This window comes from Meriones unguiculatus, chromosome 3 (assembly GCF_030254825.1).
Source record: "Meriones unguiculatus strain TT.TT164.6M chromosome 3, Bangor_MerUng_6.1, whole genome shotgun sequence".
Classification (NCBI taxonomy): Eukaryota; Metazoa; Chordata; class Mammalia; order Rodentia; family Muridae; genus Meriones; species Meriones unguiculatus.
In genome coordinates this window covers 177,645,228-177,667,314 of record NC_083351.1, presented here as the reverse complement: position 1 = coordinate 177,667,314, position 22,087 = coordinate 177,645,228, and the positions used below count along the sequence as shown (strand labels likewise).

Below are 22,087 nucleotides of genomic sequence, written 5' to 3'. Positions count from 1 at the left end.
CGTCGGAGGAAACTCGAGGCTGGGAGGGGCTCGTGGGCGCTGTGGATCCATTCCGCGGGGTTTGACTAAGCTGGGCTTTGGGGGGGGGGGAGCGTCCGAGGAGCCGGCGAATCGGCGCTCGGCTGCGCGGGCTGTGCCTCGGGCCGGCCCGCGAGGAGTCGCCAGGGGGTCGCCAGCGAGCGTGGGGTCGTGTGGGGGTCGCGTGGGGTCAGGGTGAGCGTGGGGTCGCTAGGGGGTCGCGTGGGGTCAGGGTGAGAGCCGCGGGCGCCGGAGGAGTGAGGAAGGGTAGCGAGGGGTCCGGGTGAGCGTGGGCCCGCGCGGGGGGGGACCGGGTGGGCGTGGCGGGGGGCCGGTGAGCGTGGGCCCGCGTGGGGAGGCCGGGAGCCCGGCGGCAGCTCGGCCGGGCGCCCCCTGCCGGCCGCCCCCCTCGCGGTCCCTCCAGGCGCGGCCTGAGGCCTGAGGCGTGGGGTCCGCGCCCGCCCGGGGGTCCCTGGCACCCCCTGCCCCGTGGGGTCCTGCTCCCGCCGGGCGCGGGACGCCGTGAGCCGCGGACGCCCGCGCTGCGGCCGTCACCCCAGGGTTTGCTTGTGTGTTTGTACAGGGCCCGCTGTAGCCCGGGCTACCCCCGAATGCCTGGCGACCCCGCGCACCGAGTACGTTTTCAGAGGTGACACCGTAAGGGACCCGTTAGCGTTGTCCGTGGAGTTGAGAGAGGCCAGTTCTACTCCCACAGGCCACAGACCACACGCACAAAACAGCCTTCAGGGTGGAGTGTAAAAGCAGCACACTCGTGGTTGTGTTACACAGGGAAAGCTGTTGTTTGTGGTTGTGGCCCAGGCTACCCTCAGGCTACCCTCAGCTGACACTGGCCTTACATGGATCCTCCTGCCTCAGCCTTCGCAGGCTGATCACAGGCTCCCCCCACCACGCGTGGCTCCGAAGCAAGAACTGGGTGACGCATTGAGAATCTCTGAATATAAACCGAAAATTTGAATTAAAAACTTACCACCTTACGTCAGAATGTGACAAGGTTTATTTTAAGGACTATATCTTAAAAAAAAAAAAAAAAGATTGACACCATGGAATTTCCAAATTCACCACCATTTAGAACCTTCATGATATGACTGGCTACATGAATCTTGAGGTAGAAAAAAGTTTTTAAAATTTAAACTTAACAACTGAGGGGAATCAGTTGACTGAAATTGTTTTACTTAGAATTATTTTGTAAGTTTATTGCTAGTGCATTCATTCCACAGTGAATTTTTACCAGTCATCATCTCTGTGTCAGGATCTGTTCTAGGTTAGTGAGACACATTAAGAAGAAAAAGGGAATCCCTTCTTTGCTTTACAGGGAGAAATGCAGTTACAACTATGCATGAATGTTAGAAAGAAAGTAATAATACAAGACAGAGATGGGAATTTTAGATAAAGGTTTTTTTTTTTTTCATCACCAGAACTAAAATCTATGTGGTGTTTTTATTCTGAACTACAATAAGCTATACTGACTCTTGTGCTAGAACTAGAAAAAGTGTTCTTGTGACAATATCTGCTATGTCTATGGGAGGTCTTTTTGTTGTGTGATCTTATTTCCGCTATCTTTTGGAATAAAGAATTTGAGGATTCGTGGTAGTAATGAGCTTTCCTACTTATTCTGAGGTAGCAGGGCGTATAAGCATGGGTTGATGAGTTTTACCTTATTAACCTTTTGTTTATTAAAACATACTTCTGAAAGTAACAGGAAATGAATACTTCTTGGACAATAAATACAATGTTGATTAGCACAGTTTTTTTTTCAGAAAACTTAAAGTTATGAAATTGTTTATGTAAATAGATCTAAAGGTCTGCTAGTGTGTTTCTGAATTATTCCCTTGGACTTTTTGCTCTGTTTTTCGTGGCTTCTGCTTGTGCAGTCAAGGTACTGTTTTAGACATTTATAGAATCATGTTTACTTATTTCAGTTTTTGCTAATTCTTTTGTTGGGGACTGGGTAGTTAATAAGTTGAAAAGTGTAAAAAGTAAATAAATAAATGTGGGGTAGTGAAAAACAATGTGATATTCTGGTTCAGTGGTAACCATCCTATAATCCGTGCAGGATTTAGCATCTCTGCTGTGACATTTTACTAAGGTGCACTGGAAGTGGCCTTCCCAATTATGCCTCCATGTGTTTTATGTTTTTATTAGAGAAGTTGAAGTCATATAAAGAAGTCATATTATATTATATCTTTATTAGAGAAATCATAATATTGGTGACATATTCTAACTTGGTAATGGCTTTTTGCTGTGAGATGGGTGTCCATGTAGTTATTATATTTTTAATTTCTATTCTGAGGACAAATTTGCAGTTTATTGTCTAGCATAAGAAATGGAAATGTAATTTTTGTTTTATGACTCGTCTATCTTATTTCATGCTCTGACATATAGAACATTTCATTCTGTTTCAGAATTTAGAAAAATGAGATTTGCTGTGAACTGGGGTGGGTAATTGAATAAAGAAGGAACGGTGTATACTTTTAGCAGTGGTGACCACTACACTAAAGGATGTCTTAGAGTTTCCAGGTGAAGGGTGGAAGCACCTCCTAGGCACAGGCGGAGTTTTAAGAGAGGAACACACTTGGGAAAACACATGGCTGAGCAGAGAATTACATGCTCCATTGTTGAGGCATTTCCAAGGAATTTACAGAAGACGAAGCTCAAAATTGTCTGTGAAATTAGTGGTTTTTATTTTACTTGTACAGAAATCATTTTTTTTGCATTTCTATAAGTGAATATAAACTACCTTTTTCTGTCTTATAGATTTCAGACAAAGTCCAGTTCTCAACAATGTTGAAATCAAATGATTGCTTTTTCCCTGCGGATGATTTGTTTTACAGTAGCCCAGATGAAACTGAAAAGTAAGTGTGACTTTGAAAGGCTTATATAATGTATTCTCAGTTTTATGATTTTAGGGACTTTTAATTTTTCCCTTTGGTAACAAGAATATATAAATAAAAGGTCAGCAGATTGATATTTCAATTTTATGTTTAGAAAACATAGAATTCAGATATAATGTACTAACTAAAGTGTATAATTTGAAGTATTATAATTTGAAAATAGATTGTTTTGTTGCCTTCCATATTTGATTTGTCACATAAAGCCAAGATAAAGAGCAGAAGTAATGATCAGAGAACAGCTCAGGATAAGAAGGGATCTGCTTTTCTGCCAAAACCAGGTGTGAGGGCACAGCCAGCTCAGGCAGGAAGCAGAGGGGGGAGTGAAAATGTGATACCAAAGGCAACATAGTAGGGATGGAGTCGTCTGTCAGATGCCTGCTTTTATGTTTTTCATGTGTGGCTTGCTCCCTTCTGAATTTTCTGTATTCTTTTTCTATTGAATTATTCTATGTTGATGAAACATTTCATTTTTTACTCATTCAAATATCACATATTGTTTGAGCATTAGAAAGGATAGGAAAAGATTGGAAAAAACTTTTAACCGTAACTATTTTAGCTATGGTTTAGATTAACACACACACACACACACACACACACACACACACGAAAAGGCCACCAGCCAATACTGTGACCGTAACTCATATTATAGGCTGGAACAGAGTGATTGAATGAGTGGATTCAGTTGGGGCAACAGGAACGCATAAGGACTGGCCTAGGCAGAATCTCCTGCTCATCCTTCTCACAATTCAAAATCACCAGTATGTTCAAGGGGATGATAGGTGTAGTCATGCAGCGAACTGCCAGACCCGGACAATCATCTGGGACAGATGGTCCGAGGAAAGTGTTCCACATCATGGAGGCTTTTAGGATGCTTTCAAGGATGGATCATTCTTTAACAGTAGGACAGTGTTGAAGCCAGAATATTACAGAAAATGAGAAATGATAGAGATAGGACAATTCACAGTACTTTTAGAAAACAGTGGATAGAGGTTTACTGGAGTATTTGGTTCATAAAACAGAAGCAGTGAGACATAATCAGAAAAGTTAATTGAGGGTAGATTTTGTATGTCAAATGTCTAAATAAGATTATTAGATATGTTTCTATATTTTAAAAACTAAGAAATTAAATCATCAAACATGTCTTGAACAACATATTTAAGTGTATAAAGCACTGTGCTAAATCCTGCTGACTTAAGTAGAAACAAACCTTAGCTGTTTACAGTCAACCTGGATTGTCAGGTTTATCTGTTTCTCTGTTTCCATCCTTGTTTCTATCTGTTGCCTGTCTACACACATGTAGAACTGTTATGGAGTTCTATAAAGGCCATGAGAACTATTATGGAGTGTATATGAAGAAAGAAAGAAGACAATCTATGGAAATATCTTAGGACGTGTGGGCCTTGTTCTGGGCGTTGAGTAAATGTAAAGCCTAGTGCCTGAAACGGTACCTGGTATATGGTATCGATAAAAGTTATTGAATTGATTAGTGAATGAATAGTAGAACTTCCTTATATAGATTCAGGAGTGAGGTGGGACAGAGGCCCAAGCAAACTGAAGGAAATATCTTTGAACAGTAACAAAGAGGCACAGAATTTATTCTCTGTTTCCTGTTACATTAGTTATCTTTCATTACTGTTGAGATAAAACTATTATCATACCTGAGATAATAGTTTGTAAAATTGTTCACATTTGGAAGCTATGGTGTATTGGTCTACTGCTTCAGTGTGTCCCCCTGTTATATGTGAAATCATATAATAGAGTAAACCTCACCTTGTGACAGGAAGAATGCGGAGGGACAGGAAGAAGCCAAGACCATAGTATTCCTTCAGGCACACATACCCTAATGGCCTAACTCACACCTGTGGACTTTCACCATCTCCTAGCCAAACTATGCCTTTAACACATGGGCCCCTGGGGACATTGTGCTTGATTAGTTCTGTCAACGTGACACAATTTGGAATCATGTGAGTAAGGAAACTTACTGAGGAAGTTGTCTAGGTTAGGCTGCTCTATGAGCATGCCTGCAAGGGGTTTTCTGAAGGCTTAGTTACAGTGGGAAGGCACCCTGAATGGGGCAACCCCGTGTCTCAGGCTGGGTACTAGACTGATGGAAAAAGCTAGGTGAATGCAAGAATGAGCGCCTTTAACTGTCCTTTGCTCTTGACTGGGGCTGTAATGTAGCCAGTTCTGTCATGCTCTTGCCTCCTTGACCTCCCTGCTATGATGGACTTGAACCTGGGATTGTGAGCGAAAATAAACCCTTTTCCCTTAATTTGCTTTTGCCATAGCAACAAGAAAAACAAAAGTAAGATGGACAACACATCTAAACTATAGCAGACGTACAGGAAACATCTTGGACATCTTAGCTTGGACTAAATGTTATGCATAGGATAATGAGAACTTTTAATGTGCTCTAAGCCCATTTGGGGGAAATTTGGCATTATTTGGATGCTTTTGAAGGATTTTGAATGTAGTAGTATGATTTTAAAAACAAAGTTGATATGGGTACCTCAGAAATTGTTCCTGTATAGAAAGTAGAACTGTATACTGAGTCACATGGGTCATTCTGGGATGTGGTCCTGAGACCCTTGGATATCACCCTAACTTTTAAATGTTATCCTATGGTTAGCAGTTTGTCAAACATAGATAACACACTATAGTTTTTATTTAAAAACAAACAAACAAACAAAAACCCAAAAAACTATGGCCATAGTAGTTACAGTTGGGTTGTGAGAGGTAGAAAAGGAAGACTGTCCCTTCACCAAGCTGAACCTCCTAAACTTATGGGAGAGGGGGAAGAAAGCCCTGGGACTGAGTATCTGTGCTAATGGTGTGTGGTGCTCTTCTCAAATCCAGTTCCTGGTGTCCACATCTCTTTGTATTAATAAAAGAAGAGATACTGTTTGGAAAAGAGCACTAAGCAGTGTTAGTTAACATCACAGCTGAACTAGAGGAAGGTGCCAGCATGGGCAACAGTTGCCAGTTCCTGCTGGTTTCTGTTGCTGTCACAGTTTTCTGTGATTTATGACAGTTCTAGACCATAGAGCACTAATTTTTAATGGTTGTGGGAATAGTCTAGGTCATCGGTGACGTTTATGGGTTGGTAGTCCATGATGATAGGTGAGGTGTGTCATAGGTAACTCTAAAGTTTGAGTGAGAGAGCATGAGGAGGAGTTAACAGCCATCGCTCAGGTAGCATTCCTCACACAGTGTCGTTAGTCGTGTGACACAGGGAGAAGATGCTGGGAGCATTGCCGTAGGGACGGGGCAAACAGTGGGGTTATGGGCTGTTGGTCTGAGTTTGTGTTTGAGTGATGTTTAGTAAGCAGGTGGTTTTTGATAGCTTCTCCTTCTTAAAATAGAAATTCTCAGCTGCAACATTGTGTTTTCTACAGCTTTCCAGTTAAACAGAAGCCACTGCATTGGTTTCTCCCTCCAGCTCCACTGATTGCAGAAATTCCAGACATTCAAGACTTAGAGGAAGAAATTGAAAACTATAAACTATTAGGTAAATCATCACATTTCGTGTGAGGCCAAACTCATACAGGTTATGTGAGCATAAAAAATCTACATAGTGCACAATCACTATCACTCCCCCGCACACATTTACATGGTGCCCAGTCACTGTTACACTGTTCTCCTGTTTTCTGAGTAGTTCTTCCTCTCACTACGGAGGCTTTTGTTCTGTACTAAAGGTTGAGTCTTAGGAGCCAAGTCTCTGAAGTGTACTTAGTGAAAAGACTGACATGCAGATGGTAAGGAATAGTCTGTGATGTCACACAGCATTTGCTGAGCGCACGCAAGAGCCTGACTCATCCCCAACACTAAAACATTCCCACAACAGGCAAGCTCACACAATGTATGTTTCCCATGTGATAACATTTATTTTAAACCTTAGTGTTTTGTTATGACTCATGATTTACATATGGATTTGTGCAGTCTCTTTTCAATGCAAAGCCTCACTGTGTAGCTTTGGCTAGCCTGAAACTCACTGTGTAGATGAGCCCCAGACTCACAGACTCACAGCCTGCCTCTGCTTCTAGAAATAACCATCTGTTTCATGCCTACAGAAGTACGGATTATCTTACTACTGAACTGATTCTTTTACCTTTATCTTGTAAGTTCTCTGGAAACATTTTACTTTTGTTACATTTAGGGGTGAGAGGGGCTGGGTACTGCCATGGTGTTTGTGTGGTCAGAGGGCAGTCTGTAGGAGTCTGTTCTCTTCCTCCACCATGTGGGCCTGGGAATAGGACTCAGGTCATCAGGCTTCACAAGCAGAGACTTTCACCCCTGAACCATGACACAGCTTAGAACCTGTTAACTGAGATTTTTATCATTAGTTAGAAAAGTTGTTTTCATGAAGAGCATATAATAATTAATAATTACTATACTTCTTTTCTCCTAGGACAAGGAAAGTTTCCAAAAATGGTAACATCAAATTTGAAGATGATTAATGAAGACAAAAATTGTATTTCACCAACACAAAGATTCCATTTTCCCTGTAAAGCACAAAAATGGGATTACCTAAACTTAGGAGGATCAAGTAACAGTGACATGTCCCACTCAGCTGGCAAGCTGGTGTATGACTCTTCTCAGAAACATAAAACCCACATTGGCAGTGAGAGTCCACCTGCAAAGAGTGGTCCTGGTGACATAAAATTACTTAATGCTGCGGAAGATAGAGGACAGGGACCATCAGCATTCAAAAGAAGGTAACAAGTTAGTTAAGTAATACTCAGTGACCAAACCTGAATATTAAGAAGACTCTGAAGAGAGTTAGGGATAATAGGAGGTGGAGGGGAAAACAGTCACAACAGATACATATGTGCTGGACATTACCAGACTTGGAATTCATAGGAGTCTTAGGTTCTTGCCTTTCAGGAGCTTAAGGTTCACTAATGGCACAGAGAGTGAATAACGAAAAATGTTTTGTAGTGTGACAATTTAAACAATTATTGTTAGAGCAAAGATTCTCAAACGTTTCTTATTGGTACTCTTTAATATTTAAAATTTACTGAGGAATCTCAGTTTTTGCTTAGGTGGGTTTTATCTATTAATACTTAGCCATACTGAAAGTTAAAACTGAAAGCTAAAGTAATTTTGGTTCATTTTAAACCCACTTCTAGTTAACTAATCGTGTGTGTGTACCCACACACGTGCATATATATAGTGGTGGTTTTATTTTGAGACAGGATCTCATTATGCAGCCCTGGGGTAGTAGGGCAATGGAACCCACTATGTATAGACCAGGCAGAGCTCAAAATTGCAGAAATCTTGCCTTCACCTCCCGCGTACTGGCATTAAAGGCATGTGTGGCCAGGCTTGCTCTAAATCATGTATTTCTGGCTATCCTCCACAATGACCCTTTTCACAAATCAGTGGATGAGTACATTAATAGTAATGAGACAAGCCAGGGGCAGACACTGACTGTATTATGTGATCTCACATATGTTAGCTTCTTACTGCTGTTACCATACCTAAGAACAACAACTTGAAAACAGAAAACATTTATATTAGCAGGCCAATTTTGACCTACTCTGTTCTTGTTCTCTCTTGGTTTTGGGAATTTCTGTACCTCAGCCTTTTGAGAGCTGGGATTATTTTACCTTACATTTCTGATTGTGTTTCTTCTTTAAAAATTATTTCTCTTGGTTTTGAGATTATAATAAATTATATCGTTTCCCCTTCCTTTCCTCTCTCTAAACCTTCCCATATACTCCTCCTTGCTCTCTTTCAAAAGCAGTCTCTAGTTTCATTAAATGTTGTTATATACATATATGTATATACATACATATATTCCTGAATACATAAATGCACCCATTCAGTCTTATTATGTTACTTGTATGTATGTTTTCAGGGCTGACCATTTATTGGATAACCAATTGGTGTGCTCTTGCCTGAGGAAGACTATTTCTCCCATTCTCGCCATTCCTTAGTTGCCTGTGGTTCTTTGTGTAGGACTGAGGCCTCCTGCACTTCTGCACTCCTGTATTCCTGTTAGCATGTATGTTGTTGTCCTTGTGCAGCTCATGTTTCAGCTCATGTTGGTGAGACTTTATGGTATAGCTTCTGACATTCTTATGAAACACACTCTCACAACAAACCCCCTGATTCTCTGGCTCTCACAGGCTCTCAGCTTCCTCTTTCACAGTGCTCCCTGAGACTTCGGTTCAGGAGGATGTTGTAGGTGTAGCCATTGGAACTAGGCTCTACAGCTCTGCATTTTGATTATTTGTACTTTTCTTTAGTGGTCTCAGTTTGTTGAGGAGTTTTCTTGATGAGGAATGAGGACTGCACTTCTCTCTGGGTGTAAGGATTGACAGATGTTTTGAGTGATGTTAGGGGTGTGCTGGTTTAGTAAAGTGGTTGTAGATTATCCATCAAGATCTGTGATTTCACTAGCCCTGGATAGTTGGCTAGATTTCCTGTAACAGCGTGATTTCTTTTCTGGTGAGTGGGTCGTAAAGATGTGAGGCCCGCCAACAAGTTTGAGGCCACTGCTGCCATCGTTAGGATTATCATGCTGTGCTGGTCACTGTGGTTTGTAAGTGTCAGAGCTGGCTGAGACTGTTTGCTGCCTCACTCCCATGGGAGTTTGCATGATGCCTTCTGGTAACACAGAAGCTACTCTTTAGGGAGGAAGATTTCAGGTCACATCTAGTTTGTATATTTCTGTATGTCTTTTTTTTTTTTTCAGTCCACCTTTAGTCAGAGCTATGTCCTTGTTTCTTTTGTTACCTGTTTCTGTTTACTTTTACTCCTCTATTTATCAAATCATTTTGTTGTAGTAAATTTAAAAAAGGAGTATTGGGATATGTAATATTTACTATTAGCCCTAGGATGATCACAGCAGTATTATCTAACCCACTATCACAAATAATAAGACACAGACACCTGTTAATTTATAATTGCCTTGTTTACCGTGAGCTGGATAGATATTTCACCTACGCTGTCTCAGCATCCTCACCATGTCCCAGCCCCATCCAATGCCATCCAGCTTAATCATCCTCATCTGGTCTACCTTCCAGAAAGAATCCCATGCTACTTGCTTATATTCTTTATCTGGACCTTTCCTCACCATCACTGGAGTCCTTTTTCCATGCCCACAGTCTTTTCTCCTCTCTTCCTGTCTGTCTGTCTCCCATTATTATCTCCTGAACCCAGAAGCCCGGGAACCTTAGCTATGCCAACCCCATTCTACCCTGCCAAGGTACAGGCCATTTAATTAGCCAGTCAGGTAGGTTTACACAACAGACAGGTATCCAGACCTTGAGGACTAGTAACATGTATCAGACAACCCTCCAACACCACTTGTTTTCCTCATTTATTATCATACCCCAGGAGCTTCTGTCTTAATACACATAGTAATATCAGTAATTTCTGTATTTCCTAAAATGATTAGCTTGTGGATATTATTATTTAATTGATTAGGGTATTTTCATATTGAGGTTGTGCTTTGACTCCCTGTGCCATTTTATATTTAAAACATTAACTCTAAAAAACAAAAACATAATCCTATTGGAATAACATATTTCTCAATAGAATTTTAAAAGCAAGAAGCCATGGAATGAGTTGTTTCAGTCTCTCAAAGTTACTAACTAACAATACAGATTACTATATCCAGAAAGACTGTTGGTCATAATTTTAGGAGAGAGACTTTCCACAATGAAAATAAATAAATAAATAAATAAATAAGATTATCCATGCCACTAAATCAACACTATATACGATACTTTAAGGAATTCTCTAGATAAGGACAATAAACACATTCCTAAGGTGGTGTTTATAGGAAGGAAACCCTACACAGAAACAATAATTAAATAAATGCGGGATAAGAAAACACCAAACATTCAAAAACCAGCAAAATAAAAGTAATTAATGCACATCTTTCAGTAATTAAATATACTAATGATATTAATTTCCTAATCAAAAGACAAATAGATAACACTTTTTGAAAAGGATACAGAGGTTGGCATAGTGGCACATACCTTTAATACCAGCACTTGGGAGGCTGAGGTAGACAGAGCTCTGTAAGTTCAAGGCTAGCCTGGTCTGCATAGTGAGTTTCAGAACAGCCAGAGCTGTTTCTGACAGACAGATCCTTCTCGAACAAACAAACGTCATCATCATAATAGTACTACTACTACTACTGAAGAAAGACAAGAAAAACAGATCCATTTGGTGCCTTGTACTTCACTATCCAAGACAGGTGCAACCTTAAGGTGAAAGGATATGGAAAGTCATGCCCAGCAAGTGGAACTAGAAAACATTTAGCATTGCCATTCTAAAGTCAGACAAAGTCGATATCAAGAGAAAAGGAAGCACTCACTGTGACAAGAAGATATATTCTAAACACTGAATGTCAGCGCATCCAGTTTTATAAAACACTACTCAATACAAAGAAACAGGTTAACCCCAACAAAGTAATAAGTGGGTGACTTCAGTATGCTACTCTCAGCAATAAATACGTCCTTTTAACAAGATGTGAACAAAGAATCATCTGAGTTAAATGGCGTCAGAGACCTCACAAACATCTACAGAAATTCCATGTAAACATTGCAGATATACATTGTCATAAGCCAATGAAACATTTTCTATAGCAGGACTCAAAGCATATTTTAACAAATGTATAAAAATTGAAATAATTTCTTATATTCTGTTAGACCACAATAGAATAAAACTACAGATCAACAGCAAGAGAAACTAAAGAGCTTGCACAAACTCATGGAGATTAAACAACACACAAAACATTCCTGAATCAAGCAAGATGAAAGCGCAGCACACCCAGACCTTGTAATACAGTGAGAGTGGTCCCACAGGGGCTACGGCTTAAGATGCTTACACAAAACGAGACAAGCAAAGGCAGGAGGATCACCACATGTTCAAGGTCAGGCTGGTCTACATGGCAAGTGCTAGGCTAACCAGGGCCACACAGTGAGACCATATCTCAAAAATAAAATGAAAACCAGATTTCAACAGTGATGGACCTTAGGGCCTTGAAAAAGCAACCCAAAGTCAAAATCAGGAAGTGGAAAGAAGGAATTCAGTAGTGCAGAAATTAAGGAAGTGGGAATAAGCAAGAATATTGACTTTAATCAATTAAAGAATTAGAAAAATACCAAAATAAAAAATTCCTAGTCAAACTAGCCAAAAATAAAAATAGAGAATGAGGGAGAAGCCAAAACTAATAAAATTGGACATTGAAAGAGGAGCATTGAGTGGAGCATGGTGGTGCATTTCTTTAATCCTAGCACTAGGGAGGCAGAGGCAGGCATATTGCTGTTAGTTCGAAGCCAGCCTGATCTACAAAGCGAGTCCAGGACAGCCAAGAAACCCTGTCTCAAAACAACAATAAATAAATAAATAAATAAATAAATAAATAAATAAATAAAATTAGCATTACCATAGATACAAATAGAATTCAGAAAATAATTAGAACATACCTTAAAAACATATGCCAATAAATTGGGAAATATAAAGGAAATGGTTAAATTGCTAGATATGTATAATAAACCAAAATTAAACTAAAATGAGATAAGCATGTTTATTTTAATAAACAAGGATAAAGAAACATTAATAAAATCAGTTAAAGAGTCCAGACCCAGATGGAGTCACTGCTGACCTCCCAAACCTTTAAAGAGCTACGAGCAGTACTTCTCAAGCTGCTCATAAAACGGAAAGGAAAGACACTTCCAAATCTTTCAAAAGCCAGTATTTCCCTGATACCAAAATCAAAGACACAGCAAGAACAAAAGAGCAAAAGTATAGGTCAGGTGTATATACAGTCTATAACTGTAACAGCACATAAATGGACTTGAAGCCATAATTCATGTCTCCTCAGTAAATGCGGAGGAGGCTTTTTTGGCTAAATCCAACATATCTTTTATGATAAAATCCCACAGAAATGAGAATAGACTCTTAGCATAATAAAGGTTATACATAACAGACCAATAGCCAACATTATATATACTAAATGGAAAAAAATCTCAAAGCATATCTGCTGAAACTAGAAACACAATGGTGTTCATTTTCTCCACTTGAAAGTGTTTATTTTATGAAAATGGTAATAAAAATAAATAATATTTTTTGAGATTAGGTTTCACTTTGTAGCCCTGTCTGTCCTGGAACTGGCTCTGGCCTTAAACTCAGAGATGCATTCTGTCTCCCTATGCTGGGATTGTGTGACACCATGCCCAGTTAAAGATTCATTTTGTTTTAAATCATGTGTTTATGTGTATGAGTGTATGTTGTGTGAGTTTGGGGTCCTGGGGAAGCCAGAGCAGACATCCCCAGGAGCTGGAGCTGCAGGGGATTGTGGGTCACCTTAGATGTGTGCTGGGAATCTAATTCTGGTCCTCTGGAAGAGTAATGCATGATTTTAACCTTTGAGCCTCCAGTCCTTCAATTTCTCAACTGTTTTTCACAGTAATATTTAAAGTCTTAGCTAGATCAATAAGACGAGAAGGATACAAATAAGGAAGACATCAAAATATTATTTGCAGGTGATAATATTATCTATGGCTCTAAGAACTCCACTAGAAAACTCTTAGCTCTGATAAATACTTTAGCATAGTAGCAGGATACAAAAGCAGTGTACAAAAATCACTTGCCTTTCTGTATACTAACAAAAAACATTCTTGATAATGAAATCAAGAGTAAAAAAATCTCCATTCACACCTGCCTCAAAAAAGTTAAATACCTTCTAATACACCTAGCCAGAGGAGTAGAAGACTAATGCAATGAAAACTGGAAAATACTGAAGAAAGAAATTGAAGAAAACACTAGGAGATAGAACGTTTATACTCATGATGGGAAGAGTTAATAGTGTGAAAATAGCTATACAATCAAAAGCAATATCATCCATCATAGAGTTAATAATAACAGTTTTAAATTTAAACCTGTATAGCTATAGACAAAACATGCCAAAAATAACACATTGGAGAAAAGACTGCTTTTTCAGGAAATGGTGCTAGGCAAACAGGATATCCACATATGAAAGAATGAAACTATGTACTTCTCAATGCATATGAGATCCAACTCCAAATAGATTAAGACATTAATGTTAGATCTGAAGCTAGGAATAGGAAAATCACTTTATGATATCAGCAAAAAGTACAAACTTTCTGAAAAGTCCAGTTGCTCATGAATAATGCTAATCTAATTGATACAGCAGATTTCATGAAAATAAAAAGGACTTCACAACAGAACAATCAAAAGATACAGTTTTTGTGTGAGATTTTTTTTTTTTTTGCCAGCTATATATCTGACAGGAGTAATAGAATATATAATGAACTTTATCCAATTGGATTGGAACAATTCCTAATGAAATGGTTTTCGTTAGCCCATAGTTGTTTTAAAGGGTACGGATGGTTAATAACTAGGAAAAGTGCACATTGCTAGCCACCAGAGAAATGCAGATAAAGCCACACTGTGATTGGAGCTCACAGCACTCAGAAGGTAGTCATTAAGAAAACAAATGTTGGTGAAGAAAGGAACAAAGAGGAAACCACATGCTCTGCTGCTATGAGTCTAAGCTGGCCAGCCAGAAGAAACAAACAGAGTCCTCAGGAACTAAACACAGGTCTACCACATGACCCAGCCAGTCTGCTGTTACCTGAACAAACTCTAGTTCACATATCAAGAGATACAAACCAATGTTTATTACACCATTGCTTGTCACAGCTGTGCTAATGGAATAAACCTGTCTTATCAACAGAGGGTTAGATGTTTAAAAAGTGGACTATCGTGGGAGTTTCTAGCTATTTGAAATTATGTCATTTGAAGAAAAATGTATTTACTGGAGATAATCATATTAAGCAAATTAAAGTGACAGTAGCTCACAGAAGCCATGTGCAAGAAGATGGATTGGGAATGAATTGCCTAATGAGAGAGGATTTTGACTATACTGTCTGCAGGGATTTTGAAGCAACAGAATGATGAAGATAAAAGATTCTTAATTATCCAGAGACTGATACATGGCAAATGCTAAAGGCATTGATATTTATAGACAAGTATCATAGACATTATTAAAGTGGCCTAGATTTGGAGAAAAGAAAACAAGTTCCAACTTTCAAGTATCTGAGAAGTGAAATAACTCAGTTTCCACAAAGGATTTATTGTTGTTTTTGAGACATGGTTTCTCTTTGCATCCCTGGTTGGCCTGGAGCTCACTTACTCTGTAGACCAGACTGGCCTCCAGCTGAGAGACCCAGCTACCTCTATCTCCCGAGCACTGGGATTAAAGGTGTGTGCCGCCACCACTTGTCTCGGAGCCATGTTTTTTAAGATTACAGAGAAAGTAAATTGACAGGGAAGAAGATGAAGACATTGAAGACTTCATGGAGTAGGATAACTTTTAAAATCACAAAGCTAGAAAATGGATGAGCTTTGGAGTTCTCTCTATTTGTCTGGTCCCAGTCAATGATTTTAACTAGTATCACAGCACAGTGTGCTGAGTCACCGCATGGCGCAGGTTATTTGCTGTTCTCAGTGTCATTGTATGTGGACTCTGTTGATCACCTGTCTGCATTTCAATTTTCTGTCTTCTCTGACAGCACTCTCAGAAGTTAAGCATGAAATTTCATGTAGTTTAAAATTTTGTCCAGATTTTTGAATTTTGGGGTTTTTTTCCTCTTACATAAGAAATATAGTTTAAAAAAATCTTTTTTAATTAAAAAAAAATCAGTCTTTTCAGAGTGTCCCTTTAGATTTATTCCCAGAAGAGTAAGAGCGCAACATGGCAGGAAGGTATCACAGCAAGCAGCGGGAATGACATCAGTAACAGGAAGCCAAGAGCTAACATCTTCAACTTCAAGCACAAATGAGAAAGAAAGCCTGAAAGTGGCAGGAGGCTTTGATACTTCCTCCAACAAGGCTTCATCACCTACATCTCCCCAGACAGCAGCACATACTGGGAACCAACTGTTCAAATGCCAGAGCCTATGCAGACGTCTATCTCAAAACATCACAGTAATATTTGGGTTGTTTGATTTGTTAATACACTTAGTTTATGGAGCTGGAGAGATGGCTCAGCAGCTAAGAGCATTGACTAATCTAAAGGATCCTGGTTCAGTTCTCAGCACCTACATGATAGCTAACAACCATCTGTAACTCTAGTTTCAGGGGATTTCTTCTTGCCTCTATGGGCACCCCCACACACACACACACAGCACACAAATATACATGCAGGCAAGACACCTGTACGTACATTTTTTTTTTTAATCTCAAAAAGTTGTTTTAAAAACTTAAAGCTGGTCACGTTGGCATATACCTGTAATCCCAGCACTCGGGGATGCAGAGGCAGGTGGATCTCTGTGAGATCCAGGCCAGCCTGGTCTACAAAGTGTGTTCAAGACAACCACGGCTACACAGAGAAGCCCTGTCTCGAAAAGAAAATAGGATTACTATACTTAATTTACTTCTTTTCCACTTGCAGAGAAGGGGAGTCAGGGGATGTGATGCAGATTTGGTTGACCAGGACTGTGTCAGCACCCTCTGTGTCAGCATCCTTTGGCAGACATGGCACCATCAGTAGTTACAGGATGCTTTACAGATGGTGCGTTCTGCTGGTCAGTAATGCCTGTTACAGAAGGCATTGTGTCTGTGTGTGCTCACAACTAGGGGGTCTCCCCAGAGAGTGCACAGACACACAGGCAGACATTGGTTAAAGACAAAATCTTGTTTCATAACCTAAGGACTGACAAATGAAAAGAAATATGACGTAGCTGAAGGCAAGATATGAAAATGGGAGGAAAAATTGTCCCCTGAGAGCAGTAGTTTTCAAGCTGTGGGTTGCAACTCTTCGGGGTTGAACAACCCTTTCACAGGGCTCACCCAAGACCATCACAGATGTTTACATGATTCACTACAGCAGCAAAATTATGGCTGTGAAGTAGCAACAAAAATCATTCTCTGGTTGGGTCACTGCAGCATGAGGTGCTGTATTAAAGGCTCACGGCGATAGGGAGGTTGGGCAGCGCTGCTCTCGAGGGAACTGTGCTAATGTAAACCTAAAGCCCCTCCATCCTTGCAGTGGTTCACGCACTTGCCAGTGAGCTTAACTGCTCTCTAACCTCAGACTCAGAAAGCAGTACTTCCTTTCTTTCTAGTCCCTACCTCACAGCTGTGTAGACAGCATGCTTTGCTGCCATATTTTCTCTCCCAGCTCCAATGAGCCATCCTCAGATTCCCTTCTGTGCTGTTTTAGACGTCTTTTATTTACAAGGCCAGAACCCTACAAAGGGGACTCTGCAGCCTACGGGGACCGATTGAAGAAATAACTGTAACTGCAGCTTTGTTAGTTTTCATAGTTATTATGTGTTAGGAACAAGTTAATTAGCAGTTTGAGCTCTTCCATGAAAAGCACAATTGGGGTTTTGCCAAGGGTCATAGTTGAAACGTGACATTGTATAAAGTTACCTGACACTTCCTAAAGACTCTTGGTCGCTTTTGTCAGCAGCTCACATTCTCTGTCAAGTCGGTTTTTGACTGTTGACAGCTCTTCAGTGCATCCACGTGTGCCTTGGCAGTGTTCTTGGGTGTGTGCTCTGCTGACTAGCTCTCACAGCACGGTCTAGCCAAGAGGCCCCCTGGAAGGGAGAGCATACTTGTGACTGAGCCTTGGAAGTTACCTGCTTAAAGTACTGTGCACCGCAAAGCTCTAGTCACACAGGTCAGTTCTGACTACCAGGACACAAGGATCGTTGGAGCCATCTTGGAGACAAGCTGCCAGGAAAGCTTAGATAGGTTTTAGGAAATAAAGAGACAAATCTGTGGTGAACTGTACTGGAGGATTTAAGAGGATCATTTTGTGTTTGTTTTTTTTTTTTCCATAATTTTATTTTTCTCATTAGTTACATTTTGTTAATTCTGTATCCCAGCTGTATCCCTCATTCCCTCCCCAATCCCTCCCTCATCTCCTCCCTGCCCCTTTCCAAGTCCACTAATAGGGGAGGACCTCCTCCCTTTTCATATGACTCGCTTTTGTCAGGTATTTTCCGGACTGGCTGCAAAGTCCTCCTCTGTGGCCTAACAGTACTGCTCCTCCCTTGGGAGGTGGGGAGGTCAAAGAGCCAGTCATTGAGTTCATGTTAGAAATAGTCCTTGTTCCCCTTACTATGGGAAACCAATTGATTACTGAGCTATCACAGGTCACATCCGAGCAGAGGTTCTAGGTTTTATCCTCTCATGGACTTTGGTTGAGTGTCCATCTCAGAAAAGACCCTGTGCCCAGATACGTGTGTTTGTTTTAAAGTGAATGTTAGAAGCAGAAAACATGGTGGATGTTTTGTTTCAGGTTATCTAGAACATGTAACAGTATACATGACTATGATCGTGCTAACGAGCATTTAAACTTGGATTCTTATGATAGCCCAGAGAAACCTGCCCAAACAAGAGTAGTAAGCAAGGAGAAATCACGGAACTGTAACAGCGCTAAGCAGAAACTTCTTCATTCTGTAAACAAATTCAAAGCAGATGATGCTTTTTCAGCTTCTGGAATTGGAGAAAACATACTCAAAATACCATCCTTTTCTTTTACATCTCAGCCTCATGACATTCAAGGTAATTTCTTGTTCAGTTGCCTATTCAGTTGCTTTTTATGAAAATACAAACTAACTTGTATGTCTTAGCATAAGGAAAAATACAAAATAGAGTATGTTTTCTCTCCATGTTCAATTTATCATTTCTTTATTATGTTGCATTACTTTTTAGCTCTATCTTAATATTTTTAACTTACCTCTCAGGAAAATATTATACAAATTTTATTTGAGCTGTTTTATGGAGATGATTAAAAATATATAATTTCTTTTTTAGGTATAACTCCAAATGGCTTAAGTTGCTTGAAGTCTGTCACAGAAATCCGTATCCTTTATTTTTCAATAGGTACTTTACATTTATGAAATCATAATTTAAAATATTCTGTTTTGTTGTACTCTTGTGTTTTTATTTTGGTTAGCATAGAAAAAGATGGAAAGGTAAATCTTCATGGTCATGTAAGAAATAAGCTTGTATCACAGTTAGAGCTACCACAAGTGTGCTTAAAAGCTGGGCCAGTTTGGGAACTGTTTTCATTCTATGACACTATAAACACAAAAGTCAGATTTGTGGCCTTGGAAGAACTGATATATTTACTTACATATGTATAGATACAGATAATTTCTTTTGGTGGGGTTAAAATAGATATAAACCAAATAGGTGAACTTTAAGCAGATGGGACATTTTGTGGAATTGAGGGCATTTTTACTAACATGTTGTAGAAGGAACATCATTTGAAGTTTATGAATATCAAGTTTGCATACCTGGGCATTTCTAATGTGAATACTTGAGTGTATTCAGAATCTTTTGGTAGTAATATCCATTTTACATCTGCAGAGCAGAAAGTGAATTTTAAGTATTGAGCAGTGTCTTTGTTATTTTTCTATTGCTGTGATAAAACACCAAAGCAAGGTATAAAAAAAAAGTGTTTAACCGGGCTTACAGCTTTAGCAGGTCAAGAGTCCGTTGTGGAAGGGAAGAGTGGCAGCAAGCAATAAGTGTGTTGGCTGACATGGCTGAGAGCTCACCTCTTGATCTGCAGGTGGACGCCAGAGAGCCTGAGAATAGCAGTAGTGTTTTCAAAACCTCAGATCCCACCCTCGGTGACACACCTCCTCCAGCAAGGCCACACCTCAAAGTGCTTCCCAAATAGTTCCACAAACAGGGAACCAGTGTTAGGCTCCAGTTAGGCTGTGTTGGCATGGTAGCCTGTCGTGGACCTGGAGGTGAAGATGGAATCACCAGAGCAAGCTGACTAGTCTGAAACAGCAAGCTCCAGTTTCACCAAGAGAGCTGGCCTCAGTATAGGAAGTAGAAAGCTAAGACACCTGAGGCCAACATCTGCGGGCCCACATAACACATGCACAATATGGATTTCTCCAGAAGGGGAGCTTCAGGAATAGTTTGGTAATAGGCAGTGAACTGTTGTTTAGTTACACTTAAATGGCCCACCTCTAAGGACTAGCCTCTATAGTACCAGAAAGTACTGTGCAGCCTTCCCAAGGAGGGAGGCAAGCAGCCGTCAGCCACAATGTTTATGAAGCACATCAGTGACCAGCATGGTGTGGCCATCATAAGGGTGCGGTAGTAGCATGGTGTGCCTGGGAGTCACAAGAGCTGTCTAGCTGGACTTTAGATCCACTTGGCAAGAGGGAAATCATGCTGGCGCTGGAAAGCTAGCTAACTAGTCAGGGCTCTCAGTGGAGGACCTATAACCACCACTTTCCTAGACCAGCATAACCCTAATAACAGTCCAAACATTTGTCCTTTTACCTACAGGGAAGTGTAGTCTTCCCCCTTAACAAGGAGACAGAGTCCATTACAGGAAATCACAACCAATCAAAATGCAGACTTGTGGAGCCCAGTCCCAATGGATACGTCTACAAAACACTCCCAGCTTCAGGCTCAGGGAACATTGCTGAAGTGGGGGTGGGGGTGGGGGTGTTTGCTTCAATAGTGTGTCTCCTATTAGAAACAGCACTCATAAAGGTTGGGCAGCATGACAGCCCAAACATACACTGAATAAGTGTGACATGTCAGATGTCATGACCAGTGGCATGTCACAGTGGGTGGGGAAGAGCCCATGGGACCTCAGCATACACAAAGATTTCCAGGTGACCGAGGAGAGCTAGGAGTGGGAGGTGGGCTTCCCCAATACCAAACAGTCAGCCCTGAAAGCACCATACAGGTAACCTTATACAGACTGAGCAGGTTCTGTATAGGACTATGCATTACACACATCATGCTCCTAACTATATCCATGCAAAAACAATTAGTGAAAAAGAGGTCATGAATTTGAAGGAGGGAAGGGAGAGGTAGATGAGGGTTTAGATGGAGAGGGAAGAGAGAAATAGGATTATATCTCAAAAATATAATTAGAGTATTGTCTAGTTATCTATATGATGGAATGTTCTTTTGTTGGGAGCATTTTCATAATACTATCCTTTGGAGAGTTTTAAAGGTTTTTCATATTATAGTAGTACACTAAAGTAGTTCTGTTCTTTAGATGTCATTGTTAAGACCACTTTCTATACTTATTTGCATTGGTTTTTTAATTTTATTTTTGGTTTTTGAGACAGGGTTTTTCTGTGCACTCACAGAGATCAAACTGCTTCTGCCTCCTGAGTGCTGGGATTAAATGCATGGGCCACTATGCTTGGCACATTTATATGTTTATTTATTTATTATTTTAACAATTTCATATATTGCCAAATTCACTGGTCTTGTGTAATTCTTTATTTAAAAGTATGTGCTTTAGAGTAAAAGACAGAGGAGTGTGTGGACTGCTTGCACACATATATTTGAGTATTTTACTCTAATTGCATCCTCAGGACATCACACGTGCTGTCAGACTACTCTGGCTACAGTGCTGCTGTCTTCAGCTGTGCACGTACACACACACACGTGCACATACACACACCCCCCACCATAACAGATGACTGCAGCACACTGCTGAAAGTTTATGGAACAGAAGGAATTGATTGTGAGTGTTGACAGAGATGATAGACGATACAGTTAATGGCTGAGGTTTATTGTGCTCTAGGAGACTGAATCTGCATCTGCTCTCTATCAGAGATTCATTTCTGTGAATATAAATTGCCATACAACTATCTAATGAGAAAAAGCCCAGCATGATAGGCCACTCCTAGGCTTGTTATAAATAAATGTTTTATATGGAAAACACTCCTTGAGGGAAAATGTGGTTCTTCCAAAAGCTGATGGACTGACAAACTCTAAATTTTATTTTTCTTTTGTCACATATATATTGTCATATATATATCTCAAATATATTTTTAAGGTTTTTATTTTCATTTATGTGCATGTGTGTGCTTGCTTGTTTGTATATATTATGACTATTGTGACATGCTGAAAGTAAAATGAAAATTTTGAAATTAATGACTAGTTTAATAAGTGCAAACCTACATTAACTTAGCCTCTGTTCTGAGCTTGTGGAATATGCCAATTAAGAAGTAAGAGTGAATCCTTGTCTTTGAGTTACTATTCTTGTGATGGTGAGGGTGAGGTAGATATGAATAATTGTAACTGTGTATAAATAAATCATATGATATTTTACAAGGTGATGAGTACTGTGGAGAAAGAAAACATAAAGCAGGGTAAAG

The 22,087-nt window shown here is 40.1% G+C and overlaps 1 protein-coding gene across 1 annotated transcript in view; it reads left to right on the top strand.

The window, feature by feature from the left end:
- Positions 1 to 311: 311 nt before the first annotated feature.
- Hfm1 (helicase for meiosis 1) overlaps positions 312 to 22,087 on the top strand; it is an 84,852-nt gene continuing 63,076 nt past the window's right edge. Inside the window, exons 1-6 of the mRNA XM_060381088.1 lie at positions 312 to 653; positions 2,794 to 2,891; positions 6,326 to 6,438; positions 7,339 to 7,645; positions 18,229 to 18,494; positions 18,747 to 18,794. Coding sequence (XP_060237071.1) covers positions 630 to 653; positions 2,794 to 2,891; positions 6,326 to 6,438; positions 7,339 to 7,645; positions 18,229 to 18,494; positions 18,747 to 18,794 — 856 coding nt within the window. The 5' untranslated portion in view covers positions 312 to 629. The remainder of the gene's footprint in view (positions 654 to 2,793; positions 2,892 to 6,325; positions 6,439 to 7,338; positions 7,646 to 18,228; positions 18,495 to 18,746; positions 18,795 to 22,087) is intronic.